General features: G+C 38.0%; 1 protein-coding gene across 3 annotated transcripts in view; it reads right to left on the bottom strand.

The window, feature by feature from the left end:
• The window catches only part of CDKAL1 (CDK5 regulatory subunit associated protein 1 like 1), a 704387-nt gene that overhangs the window by 275765 nt on the left and 407861 nt on the right, over positions 1-20761 (bottom strand). For all 3 annotated transcript variants that reach the window (XM_003823187.6, XM_034961532.3, XM_034961530.3), the window contains exon 10: positions 708-874. In XM_003823187.6, coding sequence (XP_003823235.1) covers positions 708-874 — 167 coding nt within the window. The remainder of the gene's footprint in view (positions 1-707; positions 875-20761) is intronic.

Raw genomic sequence — 20761 nt, 5'->3', positions numbered from 1 at the left:
GCATCCCGATCTGTGGAAAAGTATAAAAACAAAATCAGGGATCTCAGAATCACCTTTGTTCACAGTGATCACCATTATGTTGATAAGTGAAAAACAAGGAAGGAAATTCTCTGAAAGAAAATGTCATGTATTCAGGGATGGGCCTTACAGTGGGAATACAGGTGCCACAGTAACACATGTGCAAATCAAGTGGAAGAGTACCTTGCTCTGTGTCCCTCTGATTCAACTTCACCCCTATGTATCTCCAGATGAAGGGATGAAATTGAAAATTCATCCTCGAGCTTCAAGCACAGTCCCTTTTCTGATATGGGTAACAGTAGTTTGGATAACACAATACTGACTGTGGGTTGCGAAATTAATGCAACACATTAGCAGTTCTGAATCAGACGAGCAGTCAAAATGGAGGAACTGAGGCAAATTTATGTGCTGGAAGACTGAAGGACTACAAACAAGAAACAAAGAACTGTGGCAAGGTGGCAAGTATTGAAAAATTTGGGCACTGTTAATTAATGATGAGGAAGTAAAAAAGTGTTGCCTGCCAAAGAAGGGGATTTGAAAGTCTTGATTCATTCTTGGAAATGCGGGACTACAAAAAAAAAAAATGTGAAGGAGTTTTAAATGAAGCTGATGCGATGATACTGAGGCTGCCACACTGTCTGGATTGGTTAGTGTCTATGTTAGCATGCAAATAGGGTGCTTTTCCTTACCTCCAGATGCTCTAAAATATAGGGCGGATTTGTCATGCCAAGCCTCAGCATTGCTCCCTCAGGAATCACTTCAACCAGTTTCCACAGGAGTGTGGGGAGATTGGTGCCAATATCTCTGCCATAAGCCCCCGTGTCTTCACTGGTCAACCATATCTCACAAACACCCTCTGTGAATCAAAGGAGATAATTAACAAATCTGTGGCAGAGCTGTTTCCTTCATCATACAGCTGCTCACTGTTTTTAATGCAGTATTTCTCAACACTATTATTCAGGCAGTCTGGGTATTCAATTGCAGAGAAAAAGCAGCTTATCCCATGGTGCCAGTGGGTTATTAAGTTCATTTTACGAACACCAGAGAGTTACAACAATGCTGTAAATTATCAGTGTGTCCTATGAAGTGATTAACATTCACAGCCAATCAGTTCAACTGTGCTTCCCCCAAAGCACTTTGATCAAGACTAAAGCCTCAGTCCCACCTCAGAGAATACGTATTTTATTGAATACTCTAAGCCCTGGAACTGAAACAGTCACTCCACAGAATAGGCACCATCAGCAGTTAACTCATTAATCAGTATGGCACCAACCTAAGGAAAAATGTCAAGTGTAGTTAAGGTTTAGCTCACATATTATTAATTATAAGGTATCCATTTTTCTCATAGCAACTATTCTAGTCTGTCTTCATTATTCAATTAAAAATAGTATTCATTTTGTTGCTGCATTCAAAAAAGTTGGTTGCTGCCTAAACTGAGTGTTTGTGTTGGAAAACCTGTTTACTGACAGTTTGCTTTCTATTTTCCACAAATCAGACTTTAGGAAAATGTATATATATTCTTGTCGTTATTATTGTTATAAAGAATCCTGACTTCAAATATCATACCCTGCAATGATACTGCTTCAAAAGTCCAGAGGAAATACTTTGGGATCCCCCTCATGTTATTTAAAATGAATAAAACAGAGTCAGCAAGAGCCATTCAGGCCTTTCATGGTACACAGAACTTTTCTCAATCCATATTCAATGAAATGATCAGCCTATTTTAAAAGGCCAAATGATTAACGAGGCTAAAACAAACAATGAAGGGAGCCTGTGAAATTTGCTCACGCTCAAGTGGTTTGTTGCTTCTGAAGAACCTCAACACACACACACAGGCACACAAACTGAAGACTTTAGCCTGAACCAAAGTATAAGTTTCTAGAAAGTGTCTTAAAATTATAATTTTAAATTACCTTTAGTTGACAGAACAGAAGAGTTTCAAAAATACATTTAAATATTCCTAGCCAAGAGAGACAACAAATAAAACACATGGCTTTTATGTGAACGTGGACTTAAAACTCACAGAATAAAAAAGCATAAAATAAAGATCTTCGCTCCTCTTAATATGTTCCATGAGGTAGAAAAAAACACAGCAAAAAGATTTCCAATCACTATTCTTTCCTTTAGCATAAGAAATAGAATTACTTCAGCAAAAAACTAAACCATATGAAAACATTTTCACTTTTTCCTGCCTGTCTATCTTTCTGAGACATACACATCCTCACCCACACCCACACAACATGGAAAATACAAGGATAGAAATAAGATTTTAGTTTTCCCAAATTAAAGAATCAATAACTTAGCATTGAGAACAGAATACATAGAAAAAAGAGCACTTAAAAAGCTTTTTAAAAAATAAAAAGCTCAATACATTTTAAAAGCTGAAGATATTTTTAGCATCTGAAAATTAGTAGTATTATGGATATATGGGTTTTCATAGTTTAAATTAAATACCTACTTCCAGAAATAATAAACCTTTGCTTAATCTTAATCATTTAATAAAAAGCTTTATCCTCCAAAGAAATAGTCTGGCATGTCCATAGGCTATTTTTAGAGGCGTACAATTTTATAAATATTCTCTGTACATGGAATAAATCTTTTTCTATTTAAAAAGTGGACTGAAATTAGTGGCATCATCTTTAATATTATATCTGCCATTAGGCGCTGGACTCATACAATCTTTTTTTTTAACAAAATCTTATCACAAAATCCACTCCAGGAAAAGAGATGGCTAAGTAACAACATAAACAGATTTTAAAACATTCTGAAAGAGGTTATAAAAACAGGACATTATCCATGATTTTCCAGTTACTGGCATTTGAGCAACACAATATGAATATTTTAAAATGAACAGAATAATTTTAATTTATAATTTTTCCATCCAAATGGTTCCATGTTATGCCTTATGTAGAGAGTGCGGGTTCCTGGAACAGTGCCTTGCTGTTGCTAGATGAATATAGAAGGGGAAAAATCGCTATGAATAGGAATGGAAATAACATCCATAGAGAAACAGCAGCCAGCTCTTCAAGCTGCATAGGTGGGGACCAATAGCCCCCTGGTAGGCTGAAACCTCAAATTAAATCACATAAAGAGGAAGCAGCTGTAACACTAAATCAGCAACAATAGGAACAATGGTCTTGATGTTTCCAAGATCAAGGCTGCTAAAATACTCTATATAATAGCAACCTGGTTTAAAACACAATGGAACGAAAGAGCATGAGCAAAATGAAACCCTTGGACTTGAGGAGAATTTTGCTTTGCCAATTCAATTCAAAAATCTGTCAAAGATGATCTTGTTCTTAGTCAACGTGAGAAAGTTCAGCTTTTGTAAGGGTGTATTTCAAGCATGAATCCTAATGAGAATGGATCCTTCAAATAGGATATGGAAGTCATTACATACTAAAAGTGACGCTAAATGTGGAATCCCCATGCCTGACATCCTTTTCCCTGGAAAGTCTCCTGATTAGTCATAGCACAGGCAGTTCCTGCCAGGCCACGCTTGCATATGAAGTCACCAGAGCACCTGAGGGCTTCAGTAGTCACTCATGGACACACATTGGGACACATGCTTATATCTGCACACTTAATTGACTAGACTTATGGACAGAAGTGCTTGCCTAAAAAGCTTCATTTCTTAAGGACTTCAGTTATGAGCTTTATTTCTTTGCACGTTCAGTTCTCAATTCATCCAAACATTTATTTGGCCCTTACCGTGTGCCCTTCAGCTCTTCCAGCTCACGATAGATATGGATTCACCATTAAACTGGCTATTAGCTAAGAGCTGGCAAGGGGACACTGACTAACGTCCTGGACCCTTTGCATCCATCCCTATTGGTGGTGGGGATACAATGGGACAGTCTTCATGAACACAGCCTTAGACCAAAATGAAGGGCCTGCTGGGCTGGCTTAAAATGGACACAATGTCAGGTTCAGTAAGACAGTCCCAGTCTGCACTATAACTTGGAATTTGGTAAGTATATGTCAGGAAAATAAACACATGAAAATGAAAAAGAGGGGGCGGGCACAGTGGCTCATGCCTGTAATCCCAGCACTTTGGGAGGCCGTGGCAGGCAGATCACGAGGTCAGGAAATCGAGACCATCCTGGCTAACACGGTGAAACCCCGTCTCTACTAAAAATACAAAAAATTAGCCGGGCGTGGTGGCGGGTGCCTGTAGTCCCAGCTACTCGGGAGGCTGAGGCAGGAGAATGGTGTGAACCTGGGAGGCGGAGCTTACAGTGAGCCGAGATCGTGCCACTGCACTCCAGCTTGGGTGACAGAGCGAGACTCCGTCTCAAAAAAAAAAAAAAAAAAAAAAAAAAGAAAATGAAAAAGAGATAAAAGCAGGAAGAACTAAGATAAGAGAAGTGAATGCCCATTAAAAACTTCCAGGCCTGTAAAAATAAATACATGCAAAAAAAGAAAGTGGTGGGGTAGGAAAGCAGGAGACAGAAATTAGGGTTTTTTTACACATCCAAGGGAAGATTTTACTTTTTTCTAAAATTGCTCATCTACCTGACTTGTTTTCGTTTTCCCAAAAATTGTTCAGTCTACCCAACTTTTTAAATAAACATTATGTTCATCAGATCGTCCACCATCCTTTTGATGCATTAATTTTGGTAAAAGGAAAAGCAAATACTAGGAAGAATGAAATGCACTGTACAGGAAAAAAGCCTTAGGTTTAGTTATGAGATTCCATTATCATCTTACCCAAGCAATTACAGACCAGCCTGTAGATGAAACACAAGCCATTTTTCCCTGAATAAACAGCAACCCCAACAGCTAGATTCCCATCTCTGCTCCATAGCAATCTGAGATGACAGGAGACGGAAGTAGAAGACCTAAAAGTTTGATAATAAAAGAAGGATAATATCCTCAATAAAATAGTCTCACCACAAAGAAAATCCTCTTTGAAAAATCAAACTTTGCCAAAATTCAATTTCAAAAGATTATGGCTCACTATAACTATGTATGAGCTTCACTGTAATGAATTAAAATATGGGTGAAGACTGATTTTATCTGGTCAAGAAGTAGCATTTCTCTAGTAGTTCCTGCTTTATCTTTGAGGAAAATTTTCAAGATAAGTTGTTTCAATTATTCATGAGTAGTCTCTAAAAATAACCACAAACATACAAAAACGGTAAATAATGATTATGGGGATCTATAGTTAAAGAGCACTGGATGGCAGGGAAACCTACATCAAGTACACATCATTTAAAAATCCTTGGAAAATCTGCTAACTCTACCTCCCGCTACCCGGTGTGCGCTCTCCACTCTCCATCTTTTCTTTCTTTTTTTTTTTCCTGAGACTGTTTCACTCTGTCACCCAGGCTGGAGTGCAATGGCACGATCTCGGCTCACTGTAACCTCCGCCTCCGAGGTTCAAGTGATTCTCCTACCTCAGCCTCCTGAGTAGCTGGGATTACAGGCGCACACCACCATGCCATGCCCAGCGAAGTTTTGTATTTTTAGTAAAGACGGGCTTTCACCACATGGCCAGGCTCGTCTCCAACTGCTGACCTCAGGTGATCCGCCCACCTCAGCCTCCCAAAGTGCTGGGATTACCGGCATGAGCCACCGCGTCTGGCCCCTTCCCCATCTTTTGTTCTCCATTCCTATCCTTTGTTTTTTCCTCTCAATTTTATCCTTGAGTCTTTCTCCACCATCCAGTTCCAGCCTGTATTCTCCCACTAAGGAAAATACATTAAACATATATTATTTGTTATATTTATTTAATATGCATTAAATTAATCAGCTTTTACTTCCTGCTGTTTCTTTTAAGGGTCACAGTGCATATTAAATTTTTAGGGGTTCTTTCTTCTTAAAAAAATAATCTTAGAGAATTCAGAAATTAGGCAGGGAGCGGTGGCTCACGCCTGTAATCTCAGCACTTTGGGAGGCCAAGGCGGGCGGATCACCTGATGTTGGGAGTTCCAGACCAGCCTGACCAACATGGAGAAACCCCATCTCTACTAAAAATACAAAATTAGCCGGGCATGGTGGCACATGGTTATAATCCCAGCTACTCAGGAGGCTGAGGCAGGAGAATCACTTGAACCCGGGAGGCAGAGGTTGAATTACCTGTAGTTCCCGGGGGAAGTCACTATAGCTCCGGCCACTATGCTTTACGCCCACGCTGTTTCCTCTACCTAAAATGACCTCTACTCTTCTTTGCATAAAAAATACCTCTTTGAGGCCGGGCGCTTGTGCCTGCCATCCTAGCACTTTGGGAGGCTGAGACAAGTGGATCACTTGAGGTCAGGAGTTCAAGACCAGCCTGGCCAACACGGTGAAACCTCGTCTCTACTAAAAATACAAAAATTAGCCAGGCACAGTGGTGCATGCCTGTAGTCCCAGCTACTTGGGAGGCTGAGACAGGTGGATTGCTTGAACCTGGGAGGTGGGGGATGCAGTAAACTGAGATGGCACCACTCCACTCCAGCCTGGGAGACTGCATGAGACTCCATCTCAAGAAATACTTCTTCAGAAAACTTTCGTGACCACTGAGAATAATTTACATGCTCTTCTCCTGTGCCTCCAACCCTCTTGTACATAATTCTGTTAATACAGTGTGGTATAATTATTGATTTGTCTTCCCTGAGAGAAAAGAAGCATTTCCCAGGCAGATCTGCAAAAATCTAAAACACATACGCCTAGGACCTATCATGATGCCTAGCAAACAGCAGGGCCTCAATGAATTTTGGTTCCATCAATCAACATATTTGATGAGATCGCTTTCAGTAAAAAAAAGAGATGCACAGATTAAGTATATTTCAGCTAACATTTGAAAAGCACCTCCTACACAGACACATAAATATACACACATACATATAAACACACATATACAAACACACGCACACATACAGAGATTGCGCACAAAAGTGGAGGAGATTATGTATTAGGCAATGAGGAAATACCAAAATGAATATTCTTTGGACAATATGGAAATGCAGCTTGAATGTTGCAAAGTTTCTTGCATAGTCTCTTAACTTCTACACAAGATTAGCAGTCTCGCTTAGGGTTCCCTATTACCCTACAACAACAGCTGGCCAGCAAAGCAACTGAATGCAACCAGCTTTTCACTTACAGGTATGATTTTCTTTTTAGTTACAAAGAAGTTCAGACAGATCAATACTCAGAAAACAAACTTTAACACTATTTTTTATTGCCTTAATAATGAGAGTTAACAAAGAGATGGTATTTCCAGACCTTACTGCTATCTGTAATTATACTGGTTATAGAAAAAATGTGTTGGCATAAATTGATAATGCTGTTGCTAAACAAAAACAACTTCTTTATTTCTTTCAAAAGGTCATAATCAGAAAGAATACTGTTTATTTCCATACTTCTGCAGGAATTTGGAAATAACGGAAAGTTCAAAACAAACTAAATACCATAAAAGGATGATACACTTTCTGAAAACAAGGCTTCAGACTCCCCAGTCTCCAAAATCTGTAATAAGCCTCAATGAAGCAGATTAAGTTTATCCTCTTAATACCACAGTATGTTATGCTCCATATATGGGCATTTTTAATACCCCTAGAGAAAATACAGACAGCAGTGTCTATGAACAGGTCCTCTTGTGTTTCAGCAGGATGTGGAGAGAGGTGTAATTCTATCTTTAAAAATCACAACAGGCTCAACGCTAGCAGTCCAAACATTATGGATACACAAAGGAGGAGGAAGAGGAAAGAAGAAAATCATTAGATGCCTGCAATGCAGTACATTGTTCTCAGAAAATATTAATAATCAGTTGATAACGGTGATAAAAACTTATCTAGATTTCAAGACTAACAAAGAGCTACAGAATAGTTTAGAAGGTAAAGAAAAGTAAAAAAGCAAAGGATTCTTCATTATTTCAGCCACTGAGCTCAATTATGGAATGAAGAACAAATAAAAGTTCAGATTTTTAAAGGACAGGATTTTTATGACTAATGTTTTGGTCCTAAAGGTCTTTCCCTTTGGGCCAGGCATAGTAGCTCATTCCTGTAATCCCAGCTCTTTGGGAGGCCAAGGCATGAAGGATTCCCTTAGTTAAGGAGTTCAAGACCAGCCTGGGCAACAGAGCAAGACCCTATCTCTACAAAAACTAAAAAAAATAGTTGGGCATGGTAGTGTGCACCTGTAGTTCTAGCTATTTAGGAGGCTCAGGCAGGAGGATGACTAGAGCCCAGGAGTTGAGGTTACAGTGAGCTATGATTGCACCACTGCACTAGAGCCAGGGCAACAGAGTAAGACCTTGTTTCTTTTAAAAAAAAAAACAAAAAAAAGTGACCTTCACTCAAGGTACAGTCAAACAGAACTGAAATTCTATAGTTAAAATTAGAAAATTTTGTCTTTAAAACTTATACAAGCACAGATGATGCCCGACTTACAATGGCTCAACTTAGGATTTTTCAACTTTATGACGGTGTGAAAGCGATACGCATTCAGTAGAAACCATACTTCCAGTAAACATACAACCATTCTGTTTTTCATTTTCAATACAGTATTCAACACGTTGCATGAGATATTCAACACTATATTATAAAATAGGCTTTGTATTAGATGATTTTGCCCAACTGTAGGCTAATAAAAGTGTTCTGAGCATGTTTAAGGTAGGCTAGGCTAAGCTATGATGATCAGTAGGTTGGGTGTATGAAATGCTTTTTTCTTTTTCTTTTCTTTCTTTTTTTGTTTTGTTTTGTTTTTAAGACAGGGTCTTACTCTGTCACCAAGGCTGCAATGCAGTGGTGTGATCATGGGTTACTGCAGCCTTGACCTCCTGGACTCAAGTGATCCTGCCACCTCAGCCTCCCAGGTAGCTGGGACTACAGGTACATGGCACCACACCTGGCAAATTTTTGTATTTTTTGTAGAGACAGGGTTTCACCATGTTGCCCAGGCTGGTCTCAAATTCCTGGACTCAAAAAATCTGCCCTCCTTGGCCTCCCAAAATGCTGAGATTACAGGTGTGAGCCAATGAGCCTGGCCTTTAAATGCATTTTCAACTTATATTTTCAACTTACAATGGGTTTACTGGGATATGACCCCATCAGAAGTCAAGGAGCATCTGTACTTAAACAGCAAATAGAGTTTTCTATTTTCTATTATATTATTATATGTTCAGTTTGAAGGTATATCAGGTATATAGTTTAGGTGTCCTCATACAAATAAAACATCATTCATTCATTCATTCATTCATTGACTCCTTCTAGCAAGTAATTGTTGAACACCTATTATGTACCAGATACTGTTCTAAACCTTAGAGATAAGGTCTCTGCCCACGTGAAATCTATTCAAGTGAAACAGAAAATAAACTAAGAGATAAAGAACATATTGTCAAGTAAAAATAAGCGCTAATAAAAATTTTAAAAGCAAGATAAAAGGTATGGATGATGAGGTCAGTTGCAGTGGCTCATGCCTGTAACCCCAGCACTCTGGGAGGCTGAGGTGGGCGGATCACCTGAGGTCAGGAGTTGGAGACCAGCCTGACCAACATGGAGAAACCTCCGTCTCTACTAAAAATAGAAAATTAGCTGGACGTGGTGGCGCATGCCTGTAATCCCAGCTACTCGGGAGGCTGAGCAGGAGAATCACTTGAACCCGGGAGGTGGAGGTTGCAGTGAGCCGAGATTGCCTCATTGAACTCTAGCCTGGGCAACAAGAGTGAAACTCCGTCTCAAAAAAAAAAAAAAAAAAAAAAAGGTACGGATTGTGGTACTGGATTACATCCCAGTAAATCCATTGTAAGTTGAAAATGCATTTAAAGGCCAGCCGTATTGGCTCGCCCCTGTAATCCCAACATTTTGGGAGGCCAAGGAGGGCAGATTTTTTGAGTCCAGAATGATGAAGTGATTGGGAAAAGACACTTATTTTTGATAGGGAATAGTTGAGGAAGACTCACAATGACACAAAACCTGAATGAATCAAGGTAGTAAGCCATGTAGATTTGCTATCTAAAGGAAGAGCCCTTGAAGCAGAGGGAATATAAGTGCAAAGACACAGTATGAGTATGCCTGCAGTTCCCAAGGAACCACAAAGAGGTCAGTGTGGTTAGAATGAAGTGAGTGAGAGTTTCGTGGTGAGAAAGAATTGTACAATGGGAGCCAGTGTTAATGGAAGTTGTTATAAGGGGCTCAAGCTCACAGGGCAGGGCTGAGAGAGCAAAGATGACATGTTGATAAACAATGCATTGTCATAGCCAATAATTATGCAATATGTATATTATACTTGCCAGTGAAAGCTCTCAATAACTTCACTTTAAGATATTCTCATACTTATGCTCATGAAAACTGAATGCAGTTTCAAAATTCTCAAATCACTAGATACGTTGTATAAGATGGGGCAGGAAAAAAATGACAGATAATGTAACTGTCCAGTCTTTCAGAACAAAATTAATTTCATTCATTCTTTATTTGGAGTGGAAATTTATTATTATAATTGACCAAAATATACAAAACAACACTCACAAATGTAAATAGAAATAAATAAAAGGAACCCAGACCAGTAACAATGTATGGTTTTTAGTTGGTATCACCTAGAGGGAAAGGAAGTGGTGCTTGTCTTTTATTTCTTTTCTTTTCTTATTTCTTTCCATCCAATGGAGCCTAAATACTACTACTGCGCCCCAGCTTCTCACTTAGCATTATTTAAGTTGAAATCCAGCAAACAAACCAATACTTGCCACAAACTCAGAGTCTTAACGTTTGAACCACCGCTTTGGCTTCAGAAGATAGGACAAATGAGAATATGTGAAATAGGGCCTCTATGAGGTAGGAAAACGAATAGAAAAATAGGCTCACCCTCAAGAACCTACTACCCAAAAACCTGGAAACTATAATTATAAATATGATAATTTGGATCACTTTATTCTTTTGAACTACAGGTAAATATTCCTTTATCCAAAATGCTTGGGACAGAGGCATTTTAGATTTCAGATTTTTTTCAAATTATGGAAAATTTGCATCATATGTAGCAGCTAAACATCCCTAATCCGAAAATACAAAATCCAAAGTTCTCCAATGAGCATTTCCTTTGAGTGTCATGTTGGCACTCAAAAAAGTTTCAGATTTTAGAGCATTTTGGATTTTGGATTTTTGGATTAGGGATACTCAAAAGGGGTTAGTTAAAATAGCCTTATGTGCCTTTTACAGGTTGGATGTAGGAGATGAGAAGATAGTTACGTTCTTAAGTAAAAAGGTTGTGTGTGTGTGTGTGTGTGTGTACGTGTGTGTGCACATATGCACTGTTTCTAGATAATGAAAGAATAAAGTGCAATTCTAGGACAAAGAAATACTGTTTAAAAGTTTTAAGAAGCAGCTAGTGATTCAGCCCTGAGGAAAGGAAGAATAGTCAGAATAGGAAGGTCTGACAGATATACCAGTTAGCAAGAATTTCATAACCAGCTACTTCTTCAATTTAAAATTTCTAAGAACAAAACACTACAAACATTTGCAGGTAATGTCAACAAAAGGTAATTTTAATACTATTATAATAACATATATATCAATAACCAGTTCTATAACTTGACCAAAATTATGCCAATCAAAATGATAACTACCAACATGTCTGCTTCTATAGAGGAATATGTAATATCCAGTACAAACTGTTGACTCTGACCGTACTGATGATAACAAACAATTAAAAGGACAGGCCAGGCACAGTGGCCCATGCCTATAATCCCAGCACTTTGGGAGGCTGTGGCGGGTGGATCACTTGAGGTCAGGAGTTCGAGACCAGCCTGGCCAACATGGAAACCCTGTCTCTACTAAAAATACAAAAATTAACACAGCATGGTGGTGCGCCCCTGTAATCCCAGCTACTTGGGAGTCTGAGGCAGGAGAATCACTTGAACTGGGAAGTGGAGGTTGCAGTGAGCTGAGATCACGCCACTGCCCTCCAGCTGGGCGACAGGGTGAGACTCCGTCTCAAAAAGGACATACTGTGAGGACTTCCACTTCTACACATGAAGGATTAACTGTTATAGAAATCACCCTACTACTGTAAACAACTAGAAAAATTGACACAATATATGAGACAACAATAATTGGACAAAGAACAACACAGTGAAGGAATGTGATTCTTGAGAGAAACAAAGGAGATGAGCAATATGAGTTCCCATATTACTATCTGGAGGCATTTTCCAGGCCACAGTACTGACAGGTAGGAAAACAAACAGAGCCCAGTGATCTTTCTGAGTTGAAGAGACAGAGGTTGGAGTTTGGAAGGTTATAAGTGATAGGATTAAATATCATAGAGGAGAGGGCTGCCTATGGAGACGGAGCTCCAAAAATCAGAAGAGGGCTCCCCTCAAGTCTCTGGCTGAGTACTGATGTGGGCTAAACTATTGACTATGGTTATTTATTTATATATTTGGAGACAGAACCTCACTATTTTGCCCAGGCTGGGTTCATACTTTTAATCCTCCTGCCTTAAGCCTTCTGAGTACTGGGACAACAGGCATGCACCACCGAGTCTGGCTCAGTGTGGTTATGACCAGGAGGGAAAAAAAAATATATCAATCAATAGGAACACAGTCAGAAATGACAAACATGATGGAATTAGCAGGCGAGGACATAAAAACAGCTATTGTACATGTGGTCTATGCGTTTAAAAAATTATGAACATGATAAAAAAAACAAAAGAAGATATTTGAAAAGATCCTAGTGGAACTTCTAGAGATGAACTTGAAGACCTAGTAGTAACAGAAACTACCCAAAATGAAACGGAGAAATAAAACATTCATAATAAAAATGAATGGAACAGAACCACACCAAGCACACTAACACATGAGTGAAGTCCCTGAAATATGGCTAAATTTTCCCCAAATTTGGCAAAAACTATAAACCACAGATTCAATAAATTCAATAAACCTTCATCAGAATAAACAAAAGAAGCCACATCAAAGTACACAAACAAATTACTTTTTTTTTCTTTTTTCTTTCTTTTTTTTTTTTCTTTGAAAAAACAAGGTAATGAGGAGAAAATCTTAAAAGCAACTGGGGGCTGGAAGCAATATTGTATACAAGAACAAAGAAAAGAGTGACAGACGACTTCTTGTCAGAAACGATGCAAGCCAGAGTGTAATGGAGACATAACCTCAAAAGACTGAAACGCTCTTAACCTAGATTTTTGTTGACTTTTCAGACAAAGCTGAGTGAACTCAATACCAGCACTACTCCAAAGACTAATAAAGAAAGATCTTTAAACAGGAGAGAAACAATACTAGATAAAAAGCACAGTACCAGATGACACACAAAGAAAAGAATTGGACCAGAAATGGCAAACGTGTGGGTATATATAAAATATAATTTTTAATCTTTTTTTTTTTTTTTTGAGACAGAATCTTGCTCTGTCACCAGGCTGGAGTGCAGTGGCGTGATCTCCACTCATTGCAACCTCTGACTTCCTGGTTCAAGCGATTCTCCTGCCTCAGCCTCCCAAGTAGCTGGGATTACAGGCACACGCCACCATGCCCGGCTAAATTTTGTATTTTTAGTAGAGATGGGGTTTCACCATGTTGGCCAGGATGGTCTCGATCTTCTGACCTTGTGATCTGCCTGCCTTGGCCTCCCAAAGTGCTGGCATTACAGGCATGAGCCACCATTAAAATATAATTGTTCAGCTGGGCGTGGTGGCTCACGCCTGTAATCCCAGCACTTTGGGAGGCCAAGGCAGGCAGATCACCTGAGGTTGGGAGCTCAAGACCAGCCTGACTAAGATGGAGAAACCCCATCTCTACTAAAAATACAAAATTAGCTGGGCATGATGGCACCCAACTGTAATCCCAGCTACTTGGAAGGCTGCGGCAGGAGAATCGCTTGAACCCAGGAGAGGAAGGTTGCAGTGAGCCGAGATCACGCCACTGCCCTCCAGCCTGGGCAAAAATAGCGAAACTCCATCTCAAAAAAAAAAAAAAAAAGTATATATATATATTTAAAGCAAAAATAATAACATATTTTGGGGTTTACGCTTGATGCAAAAAACTGACAATAGCACAAAGGACAAGAAGAGGAAACAGAAATATAAAATTACAAGGTTCTTACACTATAAATGATGTAGTAAAATATTATTTGAACGTAGATTGTGATAAGCTAAGGGTATATATTTAAACCTGAGGGCAACCATCAATCAATCAAAGTGGTAATTTTGGTAAAGTCCATCTTTTTTCTATTTTATAAAACATCTAAAAGGAGCTAAATCAACAAATGAAGTCTACATGTGTTAAACATAAGCTGTCTTATAAGCTAATTAAGTACAATGATCATTATTAAATTCTGCTATGAGAGGCTAGAGAGCTAATATTCAGTATTTTAAAATAGTATGTTAGCTATCCTCTCGCCGAAGGGGAAAAGCAGAATGTCATTTTGAAATAACTACCTCATGGAAAAAAAGTGATAATTCCTTATCGCCAATAATTCAACTTTTCACAAAAAGGTAAAACATACTTAGTTGCTAGCACTGACGAAAACAATAAACCAACAACTTCGATGATCTCACCTTTTCTTTGCCCCAAAGTGCCAATTCAGGGCTCTCCAATTTGTACCCAGATATAATGTAAGATTTTAATAATTCTGTGCTTGAAAGTCAGTTAAGGATACTTCTCTCCCTCTTCATGGCTTATCACCATTGTTCACTAAAAATAGATCCCAGTAGATAAACCTTTTTTGGCACTATCGGTAACACAATGCATATGAGTGTAATCAATCAATGTATTTGAATAACAAACACAGACAATTTTTTAAAATAAGAATTATCCAGTTTGAAATGCCAAAACTCTTTATCCACTTCATTTTATAAATACAGACTGTGACAGAAAGGTTAACAGACTTGCCCAAAGTGATACAATAAGCAGCAGCACAGCATGGTTTAGAATTAATCTCTTAATTTCCAAGAAGGAACTCCAACGTAATTGTTTTTAATGCCAATTTAGTGACTCAAGGAGAAGACCTATAAAATGCTGACTATAATTATGATATGAGTAGTACCAACCAAAAATCTCAAAAGCCAGCTTTAGTAGCATTAGAAATAAGAAATGATTGAAGAAAACCAAAACAATGTGTAAATAACATGAGATGCATTAAGAGTAATAAAACCTGTACTATCCAATAAACCACAAGCCATATGTGGCTGATGAGCACTTGAAATGCAGTTGGTTTGAACTAAGATGTGCTTTTTTTTTTTTTTTCTTTTTGAGATGGAGTCTTGCTCTGTCTGTCGCCCAGGCTAGAGTGCAGTGGTGCGTTCTTGGCTCACTGCAAGCTCCGCCTCCCGGGTTCACAGCATTCTCCTGCCTCAGCCTCCCGAGTAGCTGGGACTACAGGCGCCCACCACCACGCCTGGCTAATTTTTTGTATTTTTAGTAGAGACGCGGTTTCACTGTGTTAGCCAGGATGGTCTTGATCTCCTGACCTCGTGATCTGCCCGCCTCAGCCTCTCAAAGTGCTGGGATTACAGGCGTGAGCCACCATGCCTGGCCCTAAAATGTGCTTTAAGTGCCAAGGTACACATCTGATTTCAACTACTTAGTATGAAAAAAGAATGTAAACTATCTTATTAAGATTTTAAAATAATTTTTACAACTGAGCTGGGCACAGTGGTACATGCCTGTAGTCCTAGCTACTTGCATGGTTGAGGCAGGAGTTCAAGGCTGTTTGTAAGCTATGATTGAGCCATTTTGCACTCCAGCCTGGGCAAAAGAGAGGGGCTCCACCTCCCGCTCCCCGCCAAAAGAAATTGATTACAAATTGAAATTAGCATTTTGGATATAACGAGTTAAAAGTATCTGATTAAAATATACTTAACCTGTATCTTTTTGCTTTTTTAATGCGGCTACTAGAACATTTTAAATTATACATATGGCTCATATATTTCTACTGGGCAGCACTGTTATAAGGTATAGAACTGCCTACAATGAAGAACTAAAAGAATTAACATGAATTTTAATTCACATAATAGAAATATATTAATAAATTATACTTTCTCCTAATTAATCAACAGAAACTGAAAATTCTTCACAGTGAAGTGATATGATTGATAGATATAAGATTTTGTACTTCATTTATGTATATTTCTTGATTGTATTGACATATTTTATTAAAATTCAAAACATTATATTACATAGTTAATAAATTTAAAAGTGGCATTCACAAATGCAACTGTACAACAATCATTTTGTGTATTATCTTTAAGTTATCTTGGACATACACATTTTATACACTTCACAGTGTTTACAAAATAGAGACTATTGCATTTAAAACTATACTTCAAAGTTCTGAGTCCTTAATTCTCACTATTAAAATAAATATTTAGTAGTTCTTACTGCAAATAGCATTTCTATCTACAAATTGCTTCTAACTGTAAGCCATTATTTATAAGTTATAAATGAAGAAACACAGAAAATAGGTAAGATATGTAATTTGCCAATTATAAACCAATACATGGGTGGAATAGAAATATTTTTAAAAGCTCCTCATTTCCAGGTGTGATTTATACAACTTTTCTTGTTTAGGAAAAAATGAATTATCATTACCAAAGCACTCCTGTTAACTTGATAAAAACACCATCTCTCAATCTCCCTCCATAAAACCTTTACAGAGAAACTCTCCACCTTTGTCTCCTCTGCAGCCAATATATTACTGTGGCATTTACTTACGAGGATTTAAAAAGAAAATAGAGTACTTATAGTAATTGCACTGGCCCAAGCTTAGCCAAATACAGCAAAATCATTTTGTTATCTTTTATAAGTGCCCTGGTTAAGTTTTAAAAATGCTTTATTACCTCTATTAAGTCTGCCAAATCTCTTCTAGGAAAAACCATTTTGATATTTCAAACTTGAGTTCACTTAAATATTCTACAAAACTCTTGAGAAATACATTTTCATTCTGTATTCTCTAACTCCCCAGTTCTTTTTTGTTATTTCCTGTGGCTTCAGCTGGTTAAGGATTAAGCTGAAGTCCTAGAAAGGTTCTCTTTCATTCATCATTTATTTTAAAGATCTCCAACAGTGACCAATGGAGAGAAATTACTCAGTAAATGCAGCAGGAGGAAGGAACAGACAGAAAAAAGTGGAGAGAAGTACCTCTAACATACTATATAATTTACTTCTAATTATGTTTATTGTGTATTGCCTCTCCACCCCACCCCCAAATAGAATGAAAGCTACAATAAGACTGCGATTCTCTGTTTTGTTCACTGAACTAACTCTTGTAATAGGACAGTGACTGAGGACATATTAAGCATCTAGTGAATATTTATTTATTGACTGAATGAAGAAATTAATAAGAAGACAGGAAGAAAGGGAAGCATGAAGGGTTGGGGAAGGAGGAAAAGGAGGAGGGGACATTGAGATGACAACATGAAAGGAAGAAGGAGCCTACAGGTGCAGTTCTCAGATTTGCTTACAAAGAAAAGAACATAAGAAAGTATTCAAGTTTTCACAGTATTTCAAACAGAAAACAAAGCATAAATGCTCATTCCCATTGGAGTAGAAAGTACACAATCAGAAAATACCTATATGTATTCAACAGAAAAAAAAAGGTTGTAAAAATAATAAATTGTTTGAGCTTCTGTTAATGTTTCCTACTTACGCACTAATTTATCATCTTTTATATATCCACACAAATGGAGAATAGCCACCAAAATGGGAAGAAAAGGTTTCCTGAGAAATACAGAAAATTGAGATGATTCTATCAATTAACTTAATCCATTTTTCCCTTTAAAATGAGAAAAAAATATTATTTCATTTTAATAGGAAAAAAAGGAGAATTTTACTAGAGAATCATTTGAAGACCATCAGTCTACACAGAAGTGCACTGGCTATCTATCAGTTCCAAGAGAACTCCACAAACTCGAAATTTAAAAGATCAAGTTAGAAGATGATACCCCGGAAGCAATGAACACAACTAGTGATCATATCTTATTTTCAAAACTCTATTCTCCCAACATAAAGTATAAGAATTGCTTAGAGAAATGGGTGATTCCAGGATTTGAGTTACGGAAAGTACAAAGTAAGCCTAAAACACTTTCTGGTGCCAGACAGTAAGAAAGCACTAAAAAAAATTATGAGGGCAAATCAAGAGAACAAAGGAGTCAAACTGAAGAAGCTCTCAAGGGCCAATCTGGGACAATCTGATCAACAGAATAAATAATGACAGTAGTAGAATTTAAAGTATAGAACAAAATAAATATCCATGAGTCCAAAACAGAAAAGGTATTTCAAAAAATAAATGGAGGAAAAAGCAGAGGTCTTCCATATAATATAATTTTAATTACTGAATGTAAAAGGTAAGATAGGAAAATCAACATCTGGCAAACACCACAAGTAATAATTGTCAGAGGCAAGGATCATCCATGGATGCTAAACTTAGTGGGCAGAAGGAAGATATTTACGGTTTTTAAGCATTTCCCCATAAGACACTTATTAATTAAAATGAAAAAAAAAAAAGAACCACCTCAAAGTGGAGAAACTTGGCATCACCTTAACTATGTAATAAAAATCAAACCCACCAGTAATGAGAATCTTAACATCATGTACCTTGATGCTCTGAAAAGTGCATATCAATCACTTCAGTGGTACTCTTGCCAAAAATGCATAACCTGAATTTAATCACATGGAAATACCAGACAAACTTAAAGTGAGAGAGGTGCTATAAAATAATTGACCAGCATATTTCAAAAATATTACGGTTATAAAAGACAAATACAGGAGACCTGGCCCAGATTGGAAGTGAAGAGACTGAGGAGACATGGTAACCACATGTAATGTGGGATCCTAGATGGACCTGGAACCAGAAAAAGAATGTTAGTGAAACAATGGGTGAAATTTGGATAGGGTCTGTAGATTACATAACAGTATTTTACCAACGTTAAGTTTCTGGTATTGATAGTTATATAATGGTCATGTTAAAATAGAAACATTTAAGGCCAGGTGTGGTGGCTCATGCCTGTAATTCCAGCACTTTGGGAGGCCAAGGAGGGATGATCACTTGATCCCAGCTGGTTTGAGATCAGCCTGGGCAACATGGCGAAACCCTGTCTCTACAAAAAATACAAATAAATTAGCTGGGTGTGGTGGTACACACCTGTAGTCCCAGCCCAGGAGCTGAAGTAGGAGGATGGCTTGAGCCAGGGAGGTCAAGGCTGCAGTGAGCTGTGACTGTGCTACTACACTCCCACCTGGGGGACAGAGTGAAACACTGTCTTTAAAAAAAAGAAAAGAAAGAAAAAAAAAAAACACTTGAAGAAGGGTAAATGTACTCTTATTACTGTTTTTGTAACACTTCTGTAAGTCTGGGATTTTTATACAATAAAAGCAAACAAGGAAGAAAATGAAGGCAGAGTATGGGTTATCAGGGCAAAGGACTCAGAATACGTGAAACCTCTGGTAACCAACAGACTCTAGGAGCTTCAGGTGAAATTTAAGTAAGGCAGGGCCAACATACTCTTTGTCTAATGTAAATCAAGAACCTATTTCCTCAGCACGGAGTCAAAGTTTCCTGATTTAAAGTGGCTACTGTTATGATGCTTCTAAAATTATCACCCATTTTTAAAAATCCATCAAATGAACACATTTTTCTTTAAATAAGAAGCCTCACACACTACATAAAAAAGATAATGCCTGTATTTGCAATTAGAAACTCAAAGACCACATCCTGAAGCATGTCATAGTACTGCCATTATCATCAGCAAGTGGTATTTATTAAGTAGTTGTCACCTAGCCCCACGTGAAGTTCCCCAAGGGATATTAAAAAAAAAAAAATGATGAGACACTGTGACACAGAATTTTTTTAAAAAATGTACAGAAAAGCTTTAAGTTAAATAAATTTATAAGATAGGTCGGTATAACCACAAACAGAAAGATGTGAAGATAATATTGTCAGCAGGCATTAGAAAAGAATAATTCTTCTATGTTTTTGAGGTGTTAAACTTAGATACAGTAAAGATAAAATGCATTACATTTCTATTCATTATTATATATCTACACTAACACAAAGGAGAAGCTACGGGGCAAGGTGCAGCGGTGTGAAGAAATCAACATAACATTTGTCTCCGAGGAAAGAAAAAATCTGATGGCTGGCAGGCTGGCACTCTTACACCAAGAGTGTGGGGAAGCAGGTCTGGTGTGCAGTGAGCAGAAGAGGAATCCATATGCCTGTAATCTTAGCTCTTTGGGAGGCCAAAGGGGGAGGATCGCTTGAGCGCAGGAGTTGTAGACCAGCCTGGGCTATGTAGCAAGATCCTGTTTCCATTTTTTAAAAAAGTCTAACTTTGGCCGGGCATGGTGGCTCATACCTGTAAGCCCAACACTTTGGGAGGCCGAGGCAGGCGGATCACTTGAGGTTAGGAGTTCGAGATCAGTCTGGCCAATATGGCAAAACCCTGTCTCTACTAAAAGTACAAAAATTAGCCGGGTGTGGAGGTGCATGCCTATAAGCCCAGCTACTCAGGAGGCTTGAGGCATAAGAATCTCTTGAACCCAGAAGGCAGAGGTTACAGTGAGCCAAGACTGCACCACAGCACTCTAGCCTGGGCAACAGAGTGAAAGTATGTCTCCAAAAAAAAAAAAAAAAGTCTAATTTTCCACACCATACAGGGCAACTTTAATTGCTCAACAAAAATGAGAAGAATGAGGGGGTAAGGATCTGGCTTCCAAACAAATATATTACAATTCAGCCTTAGTAAACTATGCCTATCATAATAATTTCCACTTAGAGAAGGCTAAACTTAAAAGTTCATTATAAATTACAAAGCTATTAAAAGT

Source organism: Pan paniscus, chromosome 5 (assembly GCF_029289425.2).
Source record: "Pan paniscus chromosome 5, NHGRI_mPanPan1-v2.0_pri, whole genome shotgun sequence".
NCBI classification, from domain to species: Eukaryota; Metazoa; Chordata; class Mammalia; order Primates; family Hominidae; genus Pan; species Pan paniscus.
Note: the sequence above shows the minus strand (reverse complement) of the source record. Positions and strands in the feature narration are given on the sequence as shown.